Source organism: Chiloscyllium plagiosum, chromosome 23, assembly GCF_004010195.1.
Source record: "Chiloscyllium plagiosum isolate BGI_BamShark_2017 chromosome 23, ASM401019v2, whole genome shotgun sequence".
NCBI classification, from domain to species: Eukaryota; Metazoa; Chordata; class Chondrichthyes; order Orectolobiformes; family Hemiscylliidae; genus Chiloscyllium; species Chiloscyllium plagiosum.
The window spans coordinates 53,053,558-53,072,334 of NC_057732.1; the positions used below are offsets into that span (position 1 = coordinate 53,053,558).

Below are 18,777 nucleotides of genomic sequence, written 5' to 3' on the forward strand. Positions count from 1 at the left end.
AATGCTGAGTGATAGTTAACTTTCAGGCTTAATTTACTTTTTAAACCAGGCAGGTTGACTCTTATTGGTCAAGACATTGCCCTGAAAAATGAACCAGAGAATGGCTGTCAACTCAACTATTCTGTTGAGTTTAAACACATGCGATAAATTTGATCTCTTGTTGGTAACTATTCTTAGAAAATAGTTTAATGCTGTTTCTTTATAAATTATGTGAAAACAGTCAATAATGTTGCTCGATGATTATATGTTAGTTAAAGGAGCTGACACAAACATAGAACATAGAACAATACAGCGCAGAACAGGCCCTTCGGCCCTCGATGTTGTGCAGACCTGTGAACTAATCTAAGCCCATCCCCCTACACTATCCCACCATCATCCATGTGTAATCCAAGGACTGTTTAAATCTGCCTACTGTGGCTGAGTTTAACATTCCAAGGATTTTTCTGTTCACATCTGATTAAAGGCTTAACGGAAGGCTCATGTGTGCATTGTCTTTCCATCGACAGTGTTTACTTCCAGGTGCCTCTCTGTTTGATCAATATTTAAACCAGAGGTTATGGAACTTGGTTGAGCTGTTGGCATGACGAATGTGCACTGAGACAATTCTGTGTTAATCCAATAAAGCATCAGCTTTTATTTAATTACTGTCCTCACTTGAAACTTATCCATCCCACCAGGCAGAGCAATTTATTTCTTGCAGGATAATGATTTGGAGGTGCCGGCGTTGGACTGGGGTGCACACCTGCAATGTAACTTATATGCCTCTGTCTAAATATTTTACAATCTCTGATCAGTATGTCCTTGCTTACTATGATCTGCCTGTAAACAAAACTATTCACTGTATTTCAGCACATGTGACAATAAATCAATCAACCAACTCACATGACACCAGGTTAAAGTCTGAGCGTCGCTCCGAGAGCTTGTGATTTGAAATATAACCTGTTGGACTATAACCTGGTGTCACATGACTTCTGATCTTCTTGTCGGATGAATTTCAAATATTCACCCCATACAGCATGTACTGCAATCCTTCTCAGTGCCTGTAGTCTCAAGTGTGGTGCTGGAAAAGCACAGCCGGTCAGGCAGCATCCAAGAAGCAGGAGAGTCGAAGTTTTGCACATAAGCTCTTCAACAGGAAGCCTGAAAGTATTTGAGGTCATGACTCAGTTCAGCCCAGATGGGACTTGAACCCACAATCCCTGGTTTAGGAGGCCAATTGCTTATCCATTAGGCCATCAGGGAAGTGATTGTGGGTACAAGCCCCATCTGGGGTGAACTGAGTCTTGCCCTCAAATAATTTCAGGATTTCTGATGAAGAGTTTATGCTTGAAACGTCGACTCTCCCACTCCTCAGATGCTGCCTGACAGGCTGTGCTTTTCGAGCACCACCACTTTGACTCTGATCTCCAGCAACTGCAGTCCTCACTTTCTATTAGAGTTTATAATCTGTCAGTTTAAAACTTGCAACATGATTTTCAGAGAAATTCAAATAGGTCAGGACATTGACCAAACTCCTAAATGCTAAGTAATGTTCATCAGTGCAGGGCTCTTTGTGATTTGACCTGAAGTAGGAACACGTGGGCTGAATGTTGATATTTTATCATGTCTGTCTCACACAAAACAACAAGAATGGGGTCTCAGTACTCGGGCGACTGATCTGTAATCGCTGATAGAATTACACCATCCGGCAGCTGTGTTAAGGTATGCACATTTTAGCAGAGACCCGTATACATTACTTTGTTGAAGTTTTATTTGTAACCTGCTTGACCTGGTAGGGGAAATGTTTTGACTCTGCAAGTTCTTTTAACACTCCTCCTGATGGATACAATCTTTATCCTGCATCACTTTACAAAATCTGGCCATATCAACATATATGACCATATTAATATAAACATGTTTGCATGAATTCTAGCTAAACCATTGCCGGTTAAAAACATGTAGCCATGACAACTGGTTCTACTAATGACTTGATCTCTTGTCTGATGTATTTCATGTCAATAGCACAGACATCCTCTCCAGACTATGTCACATTTAATGGGTTATTGATGTAAAATGTTTCCCTGAGAGCTGAGAGGTGGCATCCCAGAGAGAGGAGTTCAGCAGTTTGGGCTATATCCTGACAAAACAGGCAGTTCCACAGAGATTGTGCGAGTGTGTGTGTGTGTATGTGGGTGGGGGGGGGGGGGGGGTCCTGTATGGCTGTGTGTCTGTATGTCTTGTCTGTGTGAAGAGGATTGTTCCTTTTTTCTAAATTAAACAGAATAATAGAAATAATTAAGAACACCTACCAGGCTGTTGAGAAGGACACTGTTTATTTTAAAAGGTCTGATTTTGTTTATAGAGCAGTACAATATACAGTACTGAGCCAGGAGCTATCATTCCTATAGCTGGTTACTGTGTGATCCTTCATTCAGCTCAGTGACTGCTGTAACAGCAGCAAAGCCCACCTTTGCAGAGATAAGATTCTCATGGTATATTAATGCAAGATCCAGTCAATGAAGTCTGCAATTGTTTGCTACTTGGAGTTCAGGAAAAAGACATGAATCTTTTTGGGGACGGTACAGCTGTTTGACTGTACACCTGACATTTATTGTACTTTATGAATTTGCATTTGTGCTTAAGTAAGAACCGGAGGAAGATTCAAATCATCAGGGGCTTGCTTCCTAGTTTAATGAGATTGTGGATAATCTGTGAATTAACTCGATGCCTCTTGAAATTTCTGGCGAACAAAAATTGATCAAACTCAGTTCCAAAATTAACATCAGATCGAAGATGTAATAAAAATTTAGACTACCTTCTGTCTGAAGAAATGTCTCCTAATCTCATCCCAGAATGCTTTAAGACTCTGCCCCAATCCCAGACTATTCCCCAGAAGAAACTGTCTCTCCATCTCACACCACGTGTTTCCCTTTATATCTTGAGAACCATGATCAAATCACCCCTTCGCCTTCTACATTCCAGGGAATACAACTTTATTTTGTGTAATCTGTTTTGGGGATCCAAGTGTTATTCTGGTAAATCTGCACTGTGTGTTGCCTCTAAGATGACCATAAGATGGGCGAACTAGGGCTTTGAATGGCTAAAAACAAGTAAAATGCTGCAGGTGTTGGAAATCTGAAAACAAAAGTGCTGGAGAAACTCAGCAGGTCTGGTAGCATCTGTGGCGAGAGAAACAGAGTTAACTTTTCAAGTCTGGTCTTGGTTTTCTCCAGAACTGGGATAATGATCAGACTGGACTCAAAACGTTAACTCTGTTTCTCTCTCTACAGATGCTGCCAGATCTGCTGAGTTTCTCCAGCAATGTCTGTTTTGTTTTGAATGAGTAAAGTTTGACTTGTCTTCTCCACCTTCTGATCCTTGAGATATAAAGGCATTAGATGCCAAGCAAATTGCGGTTTAATTAAAGGTTGCAAGATGGAGGCAGGATGTACTATGTTGATTTAGAAATCAAGAGAGTACAATGGGACATCCTGTAAACTTACAGTGTTTAACTTGATGAGTCTACGTCCTGTTCCTTTATTCATCAACATCTATAGTGCATTTGAAGAAAATATTTTTATTCATAGTCTTCATTTAATCAAACAAACTTTAATGACCCTTATCTTACTCGACATCTCTGATTGAGGTCAAACGTCATGGGAATAAAGTTGAGCATTAAAAAGAATCTCAAAATGTATAGTTTGGTATTAGGGCAGGTTGGGTTATGACTGAATTGAGGTCTGCATCCTGTGTTCTCCTCATACCATGGATAATGTAACACATTCAGTTTAATGTCCAGGGAAGTGTTTAAAAGCTGATAAAAGTAATTTTCCCAAGTGTTAGGGAGTGTTGTTATTGGCCACAGGAAGCTCACGGAAGCTCCTCTCTGACACCTGACAACACAAAACTGGCAGCGCATCTACAGCACGGCCACCTTTCCCACGGGCAAAGGGCAGCATTTTAATTTTTCATGTTCCTTTTATGGGATGTGGGTGTTTCTGGCAAGGTTAGAGTGTGTTGCCCATTCCTAATTGCCCTGACAGTGAGTGGCTGGCTTGGTCATTTCAGGAGGCAGTTGACATCATGTTACTGTAAGTCTGGGGTCACATCTAGGTCAGGCTGGGTAAGGACAGAAGATTTCCTTCCTGCATTTTTGACAACATCCATCCCCATTTTATTAATTAAGTTCAAATTCTATTAGTTGCCCTGATAGGATTTGATCTTGTGTTCCCAGGTGTTTAAGCTCGGTCTAGTGTGTTATGAGGAACAAATTACTGCAGACGCTGGAATCTGAACTAAAAACAAAGAATGCTGGAGATCAGAGCGGGTCAGGCAGCATCCATGGAGAGAGAACAAGCCAACGTTTTCAATCTGATGTGATCTCCAGCATTCTTTGCTTCCTATTGCATTATCAGCTCAGCGACATTACCACTCTATCACCATCTCCCTCAATGTGATGGTACATGATCAGTGTCATTGGGTTCCTGGGATGGCAGCACTGAAGAGAGATTGGATTGGTTAGGACCATATTCACTGGAGTTCAAAAGAATCTTTTGGAACCTATAAAGTTCTAACAAGGGTAGACAGGGTAAAGACAGGAGGAATATTCCCCATGACCAGAAAGTCCAGAACCAGGGGTCATAGTCTAAGGGGTCAGCCATTTAGGACTGAGATGGGGAGAAATGTCTTTACCTAGAGAGTGATCAGCCTGTGGAATTCTCTACCACAGAAAGCCAGAATATTTGAATGTCTTCAAGGAGTTAGATATAATTCTTGGGGCTAAAAGGATCAAAGGATATGGGGGAGAAAGCAGGAACAGGGGACTGAGTTGGATGATCAGCGGTGATCATATTGAATGGTGGAGCAGGCTTGAAGGGCCGAATGGCCTACTCCTGCTCCTATGTTTCTCTAACTGACTAAAAGGGGGAATTGCTTATTTACCCTCTCCTACACCAACAGTCCCCATGGCATGATATATCCACTTCCTCAGGATTGGCAACTGCAAATGTATGGTCAATATCCAAACAGTACCTTAACCCGCTGAGGTACAGGGGTATCCAGTGAACTGCTTTGGTTTTCAACATCTCTTTAAACTTGCACGATAGCAATTAGATCCTCCACAGGTTGTAACAAAATAGTTGCTGTTATGACAGAAATCTATGCAGTCTGAAACAAACAAACAAGCACCAGTGTGTTCTATGCAAAAGAAGCATCCTTTTTATTTCAAAAAACATTCACTGCTCTCACTTCTTAATTTGCATGTAATACCTAAAACCATCAGTGTAGATGCAACAAACACACAAGAATTATAAAAGTAAATTTACGAAACACTACGTTTATACAGTTTTCGGATGAATAATCACAGTGATAGTTTTATGAAAACAATCACAAAAGAACATGGAAAGAAGGTTTTTGCAATATTTCACCAGTCACTCCAGGTCTCTGCTCCCACAGTGAAGGGGATTCTGACTCATCATGTGCACTGACTCGTACATTCCTTACAGCTCAATGACTACCCTCCAGTTCTCAGCAAACAAGGTGTTGGATGAATTGAAAATGTTGTCGAGTTTTGAATTTAAATCAAATTAACTTGGAATTTTCTTGACTTAATAAATTCGAAAGACCTTTTAGCTACAGGTTATCTGCATCTCAATTCAAAGCTGGCATGGATTCATTATGGATTCATACATTTTATTAATGTTGACATTAAAGCACATTCTGTATGCAATGTCACTTAGTTCTTTCACATATTCCAAACGTCACAATCCTGGTTTCCAAAATTCTAAAGACCTAAGGGGCAACATTTTCACACAGAGGGTGGTACGTGTATGGAATGAGCTTCCAGAGGAAGTGGTGGAGGCTGGTACAATTGCAACATTTAAAAGGCATCTGGATGGGTATATGAATAGGAAGGGTTTGGAGGGATATGGGCTGGGTGCTGGCGGGTAGGACTAGATTGGGTTGGGATATCAGGTTGGTATGGACAAGTTGGACGAAGGGTGTGTTTCCACACTGTACATCTCTACGACTCTCTGACTTTCTGGAATGGACTGATCTGTGGTGATGGATGACATGAAGAACATTGACGTTACACAAAAGTAAAATACTGCAAACATGTTCTGTTGGGAACTCACCAGCCTGAAATGTTAATGCTGTTTCCCTTTCTCCAGATGCTGCTTGATCTGCTGGGTATTTCCTGCATTGCATTACTGGTATATCACAGTTATGGTAATACAAAACATTGGATATGCATTGCTCTGAAATAATTTTGTTGAATTGGTTTCAGGAGTCACACTGGAGAAGGAACGGAAGAATTCTGAAATCTTTTTCATATGTGAATATGTAAGGCATCCAGTACCACTGCAACTCTGAGAGAAGTTGCGAACTATTCTATAATTGTTTCTGTAATTTTGTAAGAGAGACTGAGCTTGGAGGAATGCAGACCACACGATAGAGACTGAGAGTGATACATCTAGCCATGTTTCCCAGCATATTTCACTCTTTACAGTTTGGAAGAAACAGTAATGGAACCTACAGAAACCAATACCCAGAGGTGTGTAATAACACTTGTAGCACATTGATATATTCTCCATCCATCCAGGGCAACTGAGATTGCGACATGATATCATTGAGAACGATTGTGGACTATAAAAACATCTTTATTTCCCCAGTGAATCTACTTCCATAATTTGTTTGAGTTTATTAGCAAAATGACGCATGGCCCTCTTAACTCATGGAAAATAATATAGATCACATTTCTCCATTCTTTGTAACTTCATGTTTGGCAGCTTTATAAAAAATGCAAATGTTTATGGGGACGTCTGGTAAGATCGCTGTCTCGGTTCCAGAAGAAAATGGTGTAAATAATACATCATCATCAACATTGCTTTTAAAAACAGATCAGTCGAAAACCAATTGAGGCAATAGTTTGACCAGTTTTTACATGTGAAGAAATGAGAAACTGCTTCAGAAGATGATGGGAACTTCTCGATTTCAAAACGAGGGAAATTTATGAAAGAAGGATTCACAGCATGATGGTTATGGGCAAAATGGAAATTTCAGAGTAACCATCTTGACATCAAAGAAGTAAGACCATAATATAAAGGGCAGAATTGGGCCATTCGGCCCACTGAGTTTACTCTCCCATTCGGTCATGGCTGATATGTTTCTCAAGGTAAAAACAATGACTGCAGATGCTGGAAACCAGATTCTGGATTAGTGGTGCTGGAAAAGCATAGCAGTTCAGGCAGCATTCGAGGAGCAGGAAAATGGTGTGAATAATTTTTCCTGCTCCTCGGATGCTGCCTGAACAGCTGTGCTTTTCCAGCACCACTCTAATCCTGAACCTGATATGTTTCTCAACCCTTTCCTCTTTAATCCCCCTACCAATCAAAACCCTATCTCTGTCTTAAACGTGGCCTCCACAGCCCTCGGTGGCAATGAGTCCCACAGATTCCCCACCCTCTGGCTGAAGAAATTCCTCCTCATCTCAGTTCTAAAGAGTCATCTCTTCACTGAGGCTGTGCCCTCAGGTCCTCGTCTCTCCTATTGGTGGAGATACTATCTCCATGTCAACACAATCCAGGCCTCTCAGTATGCTGTAAGTTTCAATCAGATCCTCCTCATCCATCTAAACTCCATTGAGTACAGAGCTATGGTCCTCAAACACTCCTCATATGATGAGGAGCCCTTCACCTTGGGATCAATCTTGTAAACCTTCTCTGGACCCCTCTTACACCAGCACATCCTTCCTGAGATATGGGGCCCTAAACCGCTCATAATATTCCAAATGCGTTCTGACAAGAGCTTTATACAGTCTCAGTAGTATATTCCCTGCTGTTGTGTTCTAGCCCTCTTGAATATGCTTAAATGGAGCGAATCATGATGGAAAAAGGAGGTGGAGAAAGAAAGAGAGGAACAGCTAATGTTAGAGAGGGTTCCAGAACTTTTTGGCTCTCCTGACTAGGTCACTTAAGGGCTTCATCCCAATGGGGAGAGGGGAGGGCTATGCCAAGTGGAAAGCCCACCTAGTTTGCCTGATTGGAGACACCCCATCCTGCTCACGTTCCCTGTGCTCAACGGAGGGACAGCCAGTGGCAAGATGAGTCCGAACCCACATCCCCCGCCAAAAAAAAAACTCCCTGCAGGACAAAGGGACCCTGACAGCAGCCAACAGACTGAAGTAGAGACATACCAGATTTGGAACATTAACTCTGTTTCTCTCTCCGTAGACACTGCCATACCCATTGAGTTTCTCCAGCATTTCTCTTTGTTTGTTGCAGACTTCCAACAGACTCCCTGATTGGGAAGTAGGTGGTCAGCATTGTCAGAAGTGGTTGCTAGATGTGAATGGAGCAGGCACGGTGACCATTGGCTTCCAGTCCAACCTTAGAGAAGGTTTTTGTGCTCAGTACCATCATTCCTCCCTTACACAATTAGCTGTGCAAAGGGTTTTTCATGAATATATCAAAAGTACCACCTCTCCCCTTATTGTGTGGCTGTAATGCAAGCAGAAAAACCATCCAAAGCCACATGAAAGGGACTCCTGCTGGAACATTGGTTTGAACATTGCATTTTATCAGTTTGTCTTGTCAAGATGAAATCAAACAACAGCAAATGTGCACTTTTCATGCAGTCGTGACAACGTTGTTTCAATGGACTGGGGTTGGGGGGGAGCAGTGTGGGGCAGACTTGGGAAAAGCAAAATACTATTTCGGTCAATTGAACAAAATCACAGCTGCTTGTTTCACATCACTGAAGATAAAAGGTCACTTTACAAACAGCTTCATCAACCTACCTGCACAATGTTCCAGGTGAGTACCACAAAGTGGAAGGTCTTGAGTTGTCAGGGAGGTGGGGCGTGAAGAGGGGGGCCGAATTTTGGGATTCGTGGGGGCGGGGATTAGGGGTGGGGGAAGGGGATTCAGTGTGGGAAGGGGGATTCATGGTTGGGGAGGCAGAGTCATGGGCTGGGGTGGGAAGTTAGGATCGTGGTGGGATGAATGGCAGGTTCGGGGCAGAAGGAGTGGGATCATCAAGCCCCCAGAATGTGGCACAGACTCCAGCTAGCTCCTTGGTGCCTCTGGGTTTTCAGGGAGGCTGGCATTGGCAACTGAGACAGTTCCATAAACTGCTCGATGATATCGGTGCAGAAACATTAGAAAAAAAGGGGATTAGGCCATTTGGCCCATTGACCCTGCTCTGCCATTCAATGGGATCAAAGTTGATCCTCTGTCTCTGCACAAAAGTCCCACTACCTTCCCCATTCCCTGACACAAACTCGTTATGAGTACGATGAGCAACGTTTGGTCATTTTCATCTGGGAGACACGGAGCTGTTTCAGCAAAGCTGTCGAGGACACGGTGAGGAGTTACTTGTGCTCAGTCTGCTGTGTGAAACAGCACAAAGAGGACAGTGGAGCTGATGTCAATGAAGCTGAGAGGCTTGATATTGGGAGAAAACTGGGTTTGGACTCTAATGGGGAAGATGAGGCCCTCGGTCTCTGTCAGAGCTTCAGCAATACCAGCTCACTTTCTCTTGCTGTATCTCTCTGGTATAGCTACCATCAAACTCTCTGGTCTGCTGTAACCTTGATCAGGTTCCCAGGGGAGGCAAAGAGGAATGCATGCCCTCTTGAATGTTTGCCCACCCCATTGCTGCCCCTCAGCCCTCACTGCTCAGCTATTGGTAAAGGAATGTGAAGCTCAGTAACTACTGCCATTTGCCTTTTAAGTCATTCCTCAGTGATTAACCTCCTCACTTAGGTCCACATGCACAGCCTTGGACATCTCCCCCACTCCAGGCCAGTTAGAGAGTGCCACTTGGAGAATTCTATTACATTACTGCCACTGTCCTGGTGTGGGATTGGGATCAGGATCATGGAAATTCCAGGAATAGGTTCCTGACCAACCAGAAAAGTGTGACATTTCATCCTCTTCTGGACATTTCTAAGTGTGATTCACGCCTGATACAAGACAGTAAGATTTGAAGAGTGTGAGATTTGGTACTATCTGATTGTGAGGTGGCACAATGGCTCAGTGGTTAGCACTACTGCCTCACAGTGCCAGGGACCCGAGTTTGATTCCAGCCTTGGGTGACTACCTGCATGGGGTTGCCCATGGTGTCCAGGGATATGCAGACTAGGTGGATTAGTTGTGAGATATGTGGAGTTACAGGGATGGGGTGAGTCTGGGTGGGGTGCTCTTCAGAGGGTCAGTGTGGACTCGACAGGCCGAGTGGCCTGCTTCCACCCTGTAGCGATTCTATGTCTATGATTCTAAAACCAATTGCCTCAATGATAAAGGCATTTGGACCACAATAAACACAATCTTTGATGTTAACTATATCCAATTCGGAAATGGACAAATTAACTTCATTTTTGCTGGTTTTGGAAAGAGAGAACTTTGCAAAATTTGAGTGACAGAAATCAATGCAAAGTAAAGTAATCTCCAAGCAGTATCCACAAAATGACACATCACTCTTTCAGTCTTAACTGTTCAGGCCATCTGAGCAGTTTCACACTGCACAACAGTCCACTGTTATAATGTAGGGGCATGCAAATAAACAAGGCGGGATCAGCAATATAAAACTTGACTTAACCTTGCACACTAGTCTGACAACATATCAAGCACTGCATTAATATTATCAATCATTACAGATTACATAGAATTTGTTACACCACATAGCAAACTTAATATAAAAAAAATTCAAAATCTTATCAAACTTTGGAAGGCTTTCACACCAGATTTGTAAAGAACTATGCAGGGCTGACCGATGAAGAAATAAATCACACTGAACATATTCTTGTTGCATATTGTTCTGTTTGTAAACAGTGTCAACATCCTCTTCACTGGGGTCCCACATTGAAAGGATGCTCAGGTTCTGGTTGGAGGAAGGGCAGATCTCAGTACAGCCAATAGAGGTCCAGGGAGGAGAGTGGTGTTATCCTTCACCATTGTATCTGGAAAAATTGATTCCGCCCCCCACCTCCCCTGCCCACCCAATCATTGTTTAGCCATAGCTTAGAAATTGCTAGCACGGATTTTAACTAGAGCTCCATGCATTCACGTGACATTCTCCTCCCCCCCCCCCCCCCATTCGAATTACCTCTTCATTCCAGTGGACACAGAAACACCAATGTCCTGCAGAGCAACAGCAAAAAGCAAAAGGATGGAAAATTTGACATTGATGTTATTGCGGGTCTGGTGAAGTTAAAAGGGAATCAGGTTTTACATCCTGCCCGAAGCTCTCTTCATTCAGTCAGTCATCGACATCAGCTGGGGGTCTCCGGGATGATCCCAATTCATTATTGTCTGTTTTATGTCATTGATGGAATTGACCAATCTCACTACCATCCCTGGGTGCATGGAGCAGATTGGCTGGTTCTAGATGCAAGCAAGCGGGTCAAGTAATTCATCCACAGTGAAGTTGGTATCAATGGTTCATTGTTGACTGTTTGTGATAGTTTGTCTTTTTACAATGTCTGATCATTATCCCGAGGATGAAAGAAACACAGTCTCTCAATGCTTTAGAATCCCATTCAAATCAAGCCAGCCCAGTGAGTGAGCCCACTGAGCATCACTCTAGTCATTGCCCTGAAAGCTATCCTGCACAAAATTAACCCTTTCAGTCTGCAGATGGGTAGTACGCCATGACCAAGGGAGCGCTCAATAATGATGTGCTGCTGGAGTTTGTTGCAAAGCCATTATAATCAGGGTGCCGAATTCCCATGGCCACAAAAACAGAAACCCAATCCACAAACTCCAGAGTTCCACGTGTACTGTCCTTCTCTAAGAGACCTGCACGTCTCCACCCTCGTGTTTGGTTCTCCTCAGGTTATCTTTCATCTTGACAAACTCAGGCGCATTCTCCCGTTTCTCCTCCGCATTCAGCCTTTCCTGCTCAATCTGAAATCATATTTATAAGTCAGTAACACCCACTACAGTCTGCGACACACACACACACACACACACCTTTCAATCCTAACTTCCAGCAGATGTCAAGGTAAAGTCACGATAGACCCAGAGGGCTGCTCTCTCATTAGAGAAAGCAGCAATGGTGTGGGGGTTTAATCTGAGGGTCAGCATGCCTCAGGCAAGGAGAGAGGTTGAGAAGGTGAGACCTTCATGAGAATCTCAGCTGGTGTAGGAATTGAACCCAATGTAATTGATATCACTCCGTATTGCAAGCCAGCCATCCACCCATCAGAGCTAGCTCCCACAAATGCAATTCTGCTTCCAAATGCCTCAATGTAATTTTGTATTTGACAGTAAATCATCCCAACACAGGAGTGTGTTCAATCAAGGTTTGGACATGGAGGTACCCAAGGAGATATTAAGGACAGATGACCTAAATATTGGACAGAGAGGCAGGTTTAAGAAGCGTTCCTCAGGAGGAGCGGAACGGGACAGTGGAGGGTAAGGGAGGGAATTACAGGGAAGCTGATGTCATGGCAGTCAATGGCAGAACTATCAAAATGGAGGATGTGGAAAGAGCCAGAATGAGAAGAGTGTAGAAACCTTGGAGACAGGAAGGACTGCAGAATGCTGGGAGCCAGAGTCAACAGATGTGAACCTGGAAGAGCACAGCAGGTCAGACAGCATCTGAGGAGCAGGAACTTCAGGGTTTCAGCTCCTTGGATGCTGTCTGACCTGTTGTACCTTTCCAGCTTCACATCTAGTGCAGAGACCTCTAGGGGAATGGGAGATTCTCAACAATATTTCCAACAAGGAGGGGTGTACCCTACACAGCAGACAGACTGCTATAGAACTGAAAAGTATAGGGAGCTAAATATTACAATGAGCCAATATCTAATACTATTGATTAATAGTGGAGATCAATCTTTTCATTCTCAATTCTCCTCAAAGGATCCCAAACCAACCACATCTTTCTCCTCTCGCTGCTGATTTCCCTCAGTGCAGCTCCTTGCCAGTTTTTTATTTCTAGATTTTCACTGAGGCTGACTGCGCAAAAAAACAGCATTATCTCACAAAGCAGCATTGTTCCGCCTCACCCTCCACCCCCTCACCACCCCGAGCAAAAATATTATTCTGTGCAAATGTTACACACGGGAAGGATTTCATCTGGAACTAACAGCAAAATCCCGCTCCACCCACAATTTGGACTTTATCAGCTCTGCTTCTTCCTAATGAAGGTTTTATTGCAGAATGTCCAATCCTCTGGCAATACTTCCATTTTGAAAGTAATCTGTATTTGTTTTTAATTGAAGAAAGATACAGCTGGCTAGGAGATATTCTTGGCAGGAAATCGATTACTCCTACAACGGACGTCATTTGCCATCATAAAAACACAAATGATGCCTCTGGTAACAAACAGGAGAAGCAAACAATTAAGCAATACTTTCCACTTTGCCTGGCATCTGGACTTGGATATAACTTATCTAAAAAAAGTTCAAAGGAAATTCATTAATTCTATCTTTGCATTCTCAATATAAATCTAGCATGGAAATTCTATCTTGTTGAATTGTGTTGGAAATTTTAAATATATACAGACATATAAAAAGAGCTATCATGGATTCAGTTTGTACACTTTGGCACTGATACAACATTAATTAAGCAATTAAGTGCAAATTGAGATAATTAAAATAGGGATGCTTTCCATAACATAAAAAGTCAATTTAATCAACATGGACCTCATATCATTAAGGGAGCTATTAAACTGTTTTCTTTGTTATTTTTAGACTTAAGCACCTGGTCTAGCCTCTGCTGGCGTTTCATTAACTCTTGCTCCAAGTCAGATTTCTTTAGAGCTTCTTCCTCTTTCTTCTGCTTGACAACTTGATCTCTCTTTCTCTGTTCCATCACTCGCTGCAGCTCTGGCTTGTTCTGACCAGCAATGCCCCTGAATGCACAAAACATGTGACAAGTTACAGAGGTGGCGCAAGAAAATAGATTTGATTTTGATCTAATTTATTATGGTCACATGTATAGAGATACAGTGAAAAGTATTATTTTGCATGCTAACCAGACTAATCATACCGTACATAAATACATCAGGGTAATAGGACAGAATGCAGAATACAGAGGAACCTCAGTTATCCGAAGGACATGGGTGGGGAGTATTTGATTCGGTTAATTGAATTTTAGATTATCGAATGCCGGATATCATAGTTTAGCCAAGCATCGGGACCTTGCAATCTTGCCAGATAATCGATATTCGGATAATCAAAAGCTGGATAATTGAGGTTCCTCTTTACAGCGCTACAGCTACAGAGTAGATACAGTGAACGATCAACTCTAATATATGAGAGATCCATTCATAAGTCTAATAATAGCGGGGAAGAAGCTGTTCTTGAATCTGTTGGTATGTATTTTCAAACTTTTGTATCTTCTGCCCGATGGAAGAGAGAGGGAGGGATCTTTGATTACATTGGCTGCAATATTAAGTATGTTCTGGAAGGCTGATACTTTGCAGGTTAATCCTGGGAGTGAATGAGTTTTCAAGATTCTGTAGGATGACAAAACTGTTGGGAGGACGTAATTGTAGAGCTGAGTTTGAGGTGTTTCCATGGAGAGAAAATTAATGGTCCCTAACAGGATGGTCAAACTATTTATTCCTTTTATTGGGTTGTAGGCATCACTGGCTAGGCCAACATTTTGTGCCCGTCCTGAAGTGTCTGGGATAAGGTGGTGGTGAATCACCATCCGATCCACTGCGGTCTATAGCCCAGATACCGCTGTCAATAAGGAAAACTTTGTGGAGGTACAAAGGCACAGATTGCAGTAAAGGTAACAGACCAGCACAAAACGATGACAAGAAAGAGATAAAATTCAAATTCCATGAACCCAACTTTGAACCTGCTTTAAGGGAATGTGTTCCAGAGAATTAAGGTTTAATGTTGCAATTCTAACTCTCACCCACTCTTTGGTTGTGGCTTAATGTCATTGATCATTCTCAAGGTTTTGTAATGATTGAGTACTTGAACCAATGATTTGAACATGGAATAACAGCCTTAACTACATACAGATAACTCCCCATCTTACAGCCTTCAGACAATAATTACAGAACTAACCTTGACTATTTGTGCCTTAAGAGTTTGGAATGAGAAGTTTGATCGTTTAAACTAATAACGCACTAATCTATTATCTGACCAGAATCTAAATCCAAACTCTCCCACCAGAATGTTCACTCCTGTACTTTACAGGAACAGTTAACAAAACCCAAAACTCACTCTTTGACCACCGTGAAACCAGTTATAAAACAGGAAGACAGAAGTGTTTAATTTTTAATTAGACATTCCTGCTCTTTTTAAATGTATTGTGGGATCACCCAACTGGGGAGAAACAACTATGGTTCATTTAACATTGAAAATTTGAAATATTTTTTAAAGTGCTTGCTAATCAGATAACGTCACAAAATGTGTTTTAACTCTCAGCAGGACCTTAATCACAAAGTACAACCTCTTTTATTGAATTGTAAACGCCATGCTGCCTTATACCTATATGATTGCTTAAGAACATCAGAGCTAGGAGCTGGAGGAGGCCATTCAGCCCCTCGAGCCTGCTCTGCCATTTAACACAATCATGGCTGATCTTATCTCGACCTCAACTCCACTTTCTTACCACCCTCTCCATGACCTGCAACCCTTAAAGAAATTGTCTCTCTCCTTTTTAAATTACTCAGCGTCCAAGCACCCCCGCACTCTGGGAGACTGAATTCCACAGATTCATGACCCTTTGAGAGAAATAATTCCTCCTCATCTTTCTTTTAAATCTGTCCTTTATCCTTAAACTATGACCTCTCGTTCTAGATTGTCCCACAAGAGGAAACACCTTCTTTATGATTACTTCATCAATTTCCTTCAGCATCTTATATTTCTCTCATCCTTCAGTACTCTGGCGAGTATAGGCCTAAACTGCTCAATCACCCTTCACTTTAGTCTCCATAGCTCAGTGGCTCATGTAAATCAGGGTGCGTGAGATCGAGTCTAACAGGGGCCTTTGAGGAGTTTCATACCCTTGCTCCGTTCAGCAACAAAAGGAGCGACTTATATGAAGGGGAGGTGATGGCCTAGTGGTATCATTAAGACCATAAGGAATAGGCGTGGAGGTAAGGCCATTCGGCACATTGAGTCCACTCCACCATTCAATCACGGCTGATGGGCATTTCAATGCCACTTACCCGCACTCTCACCATATCCCTTAATTCCTTGCAAAAATAGCAGCATGTTGCAGTAGGAACTTTTCATGCAAGAGTTTAATCCAACTCGTGATTATCGTTTGTTTTTTGGTGAGGAAGATTAAGGAGTGTAGGGTCTTTAAATAATGCATGATAACATGTCATTAATTTAAATTGTTGCCAGACTATTAATCCAGAGATTTAGGTGATGTTTGGGTTTGAATCCTGCCCTGGCAGATGGTGGAAAATTAATTCAGCACAAATTTGGGATTAAGAGTTAATGACAACCATGAAACTATTGTCAATGTCAGGAAAAATCCATCTTGTTCAGTAATGCCTCTTAGGGCAGGAAGCTGCCATCCGTACCTCGTCAGGTTTATGTGTGACTCCAGACCCACAACAATGTGGTTGGCTCTTAACTGCTGTCTGGGTAATGAGGGATGTACAATAAATACTGATCTAGCCAGCGATACCCACATCCCGTGAATGAATTTTTTAAAAAAGCCTTTAAACTCTGGAATTAATCCATCAAACCGTTTCGGAACCTCCTCCAACGCCCTTGACTAGAAAAGAGGACTATGACCGATAGAGTCCGCAATGAATTGAACTTATTGTTCCTTTTGAAGAATGCCCCAACTATCACTAAACGACCAATAATTAATCAAGGCAGTACTTTAATTGCTGTTGCTGATAGACTGGTGAGTAATAAACTGGCTCCTGCTATTGACGCTGTTCTTCTCAGCTCACTTTTCCAGTTGTCTGGAATCCTGAGCCTGGATGTATTTCTTTAGGGTTACTGTTTCAAACCAAATTTCAGAACTTTCAGTCCACGGTGAAGGGGGTGAATGATCTCAATAGCGACATGATTCCCATCTTTGTACTCAGTTCAGAAACCTAACTCCCACTAAATTAGGCTGTTCATGCTGACAACTGCTCCATGATTTCTGGCTGTAAGACATCTAAATGGAGCATTGGATATGCCAAATGCCAGCTTCTGGGCACTGACCTTCAAGGACCTCCACTGAACCTCAAGGTTGAAGTAGCTTAAATCTATCTATAAAACACAAAAATACGATTCCCTAAGAGTTCAGGACCCTGCCACTATAGTATCAGCAGAAAGGCCTCATTTGTGCAGTCAAAGTGACAGTGTGAAGGTCCACGAAATTCACCCCCCTCAATTTGTAACCTTCGGGTTTACCCAGGATACCCTTGGGTACAATGAGGCAGGAAAGGTTGCATTGTGCTCAGTGGTTTGAATAAGATGTTGGAATTTCCAATACAACTTTGTATCTTTGCCTCTCCAGTCTTTACCAGGACAGAAGCAGAAACAATTCACAGCACAACGCATAGGCATCATGGAATTTCAGTTCACTAGACTCCGATTCCAGGGATTTGTCTTCTGGGGAGAGACTGAGCAGGTTAGACCAATACTCTCTGGAGTTTAGAAAAATGAGAGATCTGAGAGATCTAAGGTGCTAAAGGGGATTGACAAAGTAGATGTAGAGAGGATGGTTCCTCCTGTGGAGCAATCTCAAACGAGAGGTCATAGTTAAGAGATAAGGGGCTGATTTTTCCAAGACTATGCCTTCCGATCCTAGACATCCACCACTTGCCACATTCTTCCTGCACCTGCCCTGTTGAACCCTGTAGGAATTCTGCATGTTTGAAACATTCTGATGGCTGATTTATCAGCCTGGCTTTCTGATTTAGCCAGCTTCCAACCCTGAAGGATGACCTGGTCGGTTTGAGCTTTCGGTTGTGGATGGCCAGATCTGAAGACTGCAGTCACTTGTGGGCTCTGCATTAAAATGTGTCCCTGTGTCCTGTTTCCATGTTCCTGGAGGGGTACTCAGTCTTAGGCTTGCTATCCCACTGAGTAACTCAATCAGCAGCCTGTCACTCCAATCACTTCTCTCTCATCCCCTCAGGAGAAGAACTTTAAAGAAAACATCTGCTTCAGTTTTCTAAAATGATGGACAGGGTGCAGGAGGGGCTGATTAATGGAGCTGGTGAGACAAACAGCCCTCAGTTCAACCCGGAGCTGTGCTACTTATTAAATGAATTCATCTGGATTTAATACACACCTTCTCTAACTCTGCAGCTTTTAAAATCAAAACTTGAAACAAATTCATTCATTCTTTCAAAACTCAAAGTAGCTCAATGCTGTCCTTAAAAATCCAAAATGCACACATTGAAAATGTAAAGATGATAGGATAGCTTTTTCTCATCGCTGCCTGGCCTGGGCACAGATCGGGAGAGAGAGATTCATTAGGCAGGAGAGCATGTCGCTAATCCATGTCTTTGACTAAAAGGAATGGGGTAAATCAGATGGGATCAGGAATAGATGTGACCGTTTTCAGTGTTTTGCTCTATTTATTCTTGAGATGTGGGCAGTATTGGCTGGGCCAGGATTTCCTATCTGTCCCTATTTGTCCTTGAATCGAGGGTCTCTTGGCTATTTTTGATCTGATTTGATTTATTATTGTCACATGTACCGAGATACAGTGAAAAATATTGTTTTGTGTGTTCCCCAGATAAATCATACCTTACATAAGTGTATTAGGGTAATAATGCAGGATGTAGAATACAGTGTTCCAGCTACAGATGAGGTGCACAGAAAGATCAACCCTAATATATGGGAGGAGAAAGTGAGGTCTGCAG

The 18,777-nt window shown here is 42.4% G+C and overlaps 1 protein-coding gene across 3 annotated transcripts in view; it reads right to left on the reverse strand.

Annotated features, from left to right (window-relative positions):
- Nucleotides 1-10,161: 10,161 nt before the first annotated feature.
- The window catches only part of fam107b (family with sequence similarity 107 member B), a 155,829-nt gene continuing 147,213 nt past the window's right edge, over nt 10,162-18,777 (reverse strand). For all 3 annotated transcript variants that reach the window (XM_043714190.1, XM_043714191.1, XM_043714192.1), the window contains exons 3-4: nt 13,689-13,839; nt 10,162-11,885 (exon numbers count right to left, since the gene is read on the reverse strand). In XM_043714190.1, coding sequence (XP_043570125.1) covers nt 11,769-11,885; nt 13,689-13,839 — 268 coding nt within the window. In that variant the 3' untranslated portion in view covers nt 10,162-11,768. The remainder of the gene's footprint in view (nt 11,886-13,688; nt 13,840-18,777) is intronic.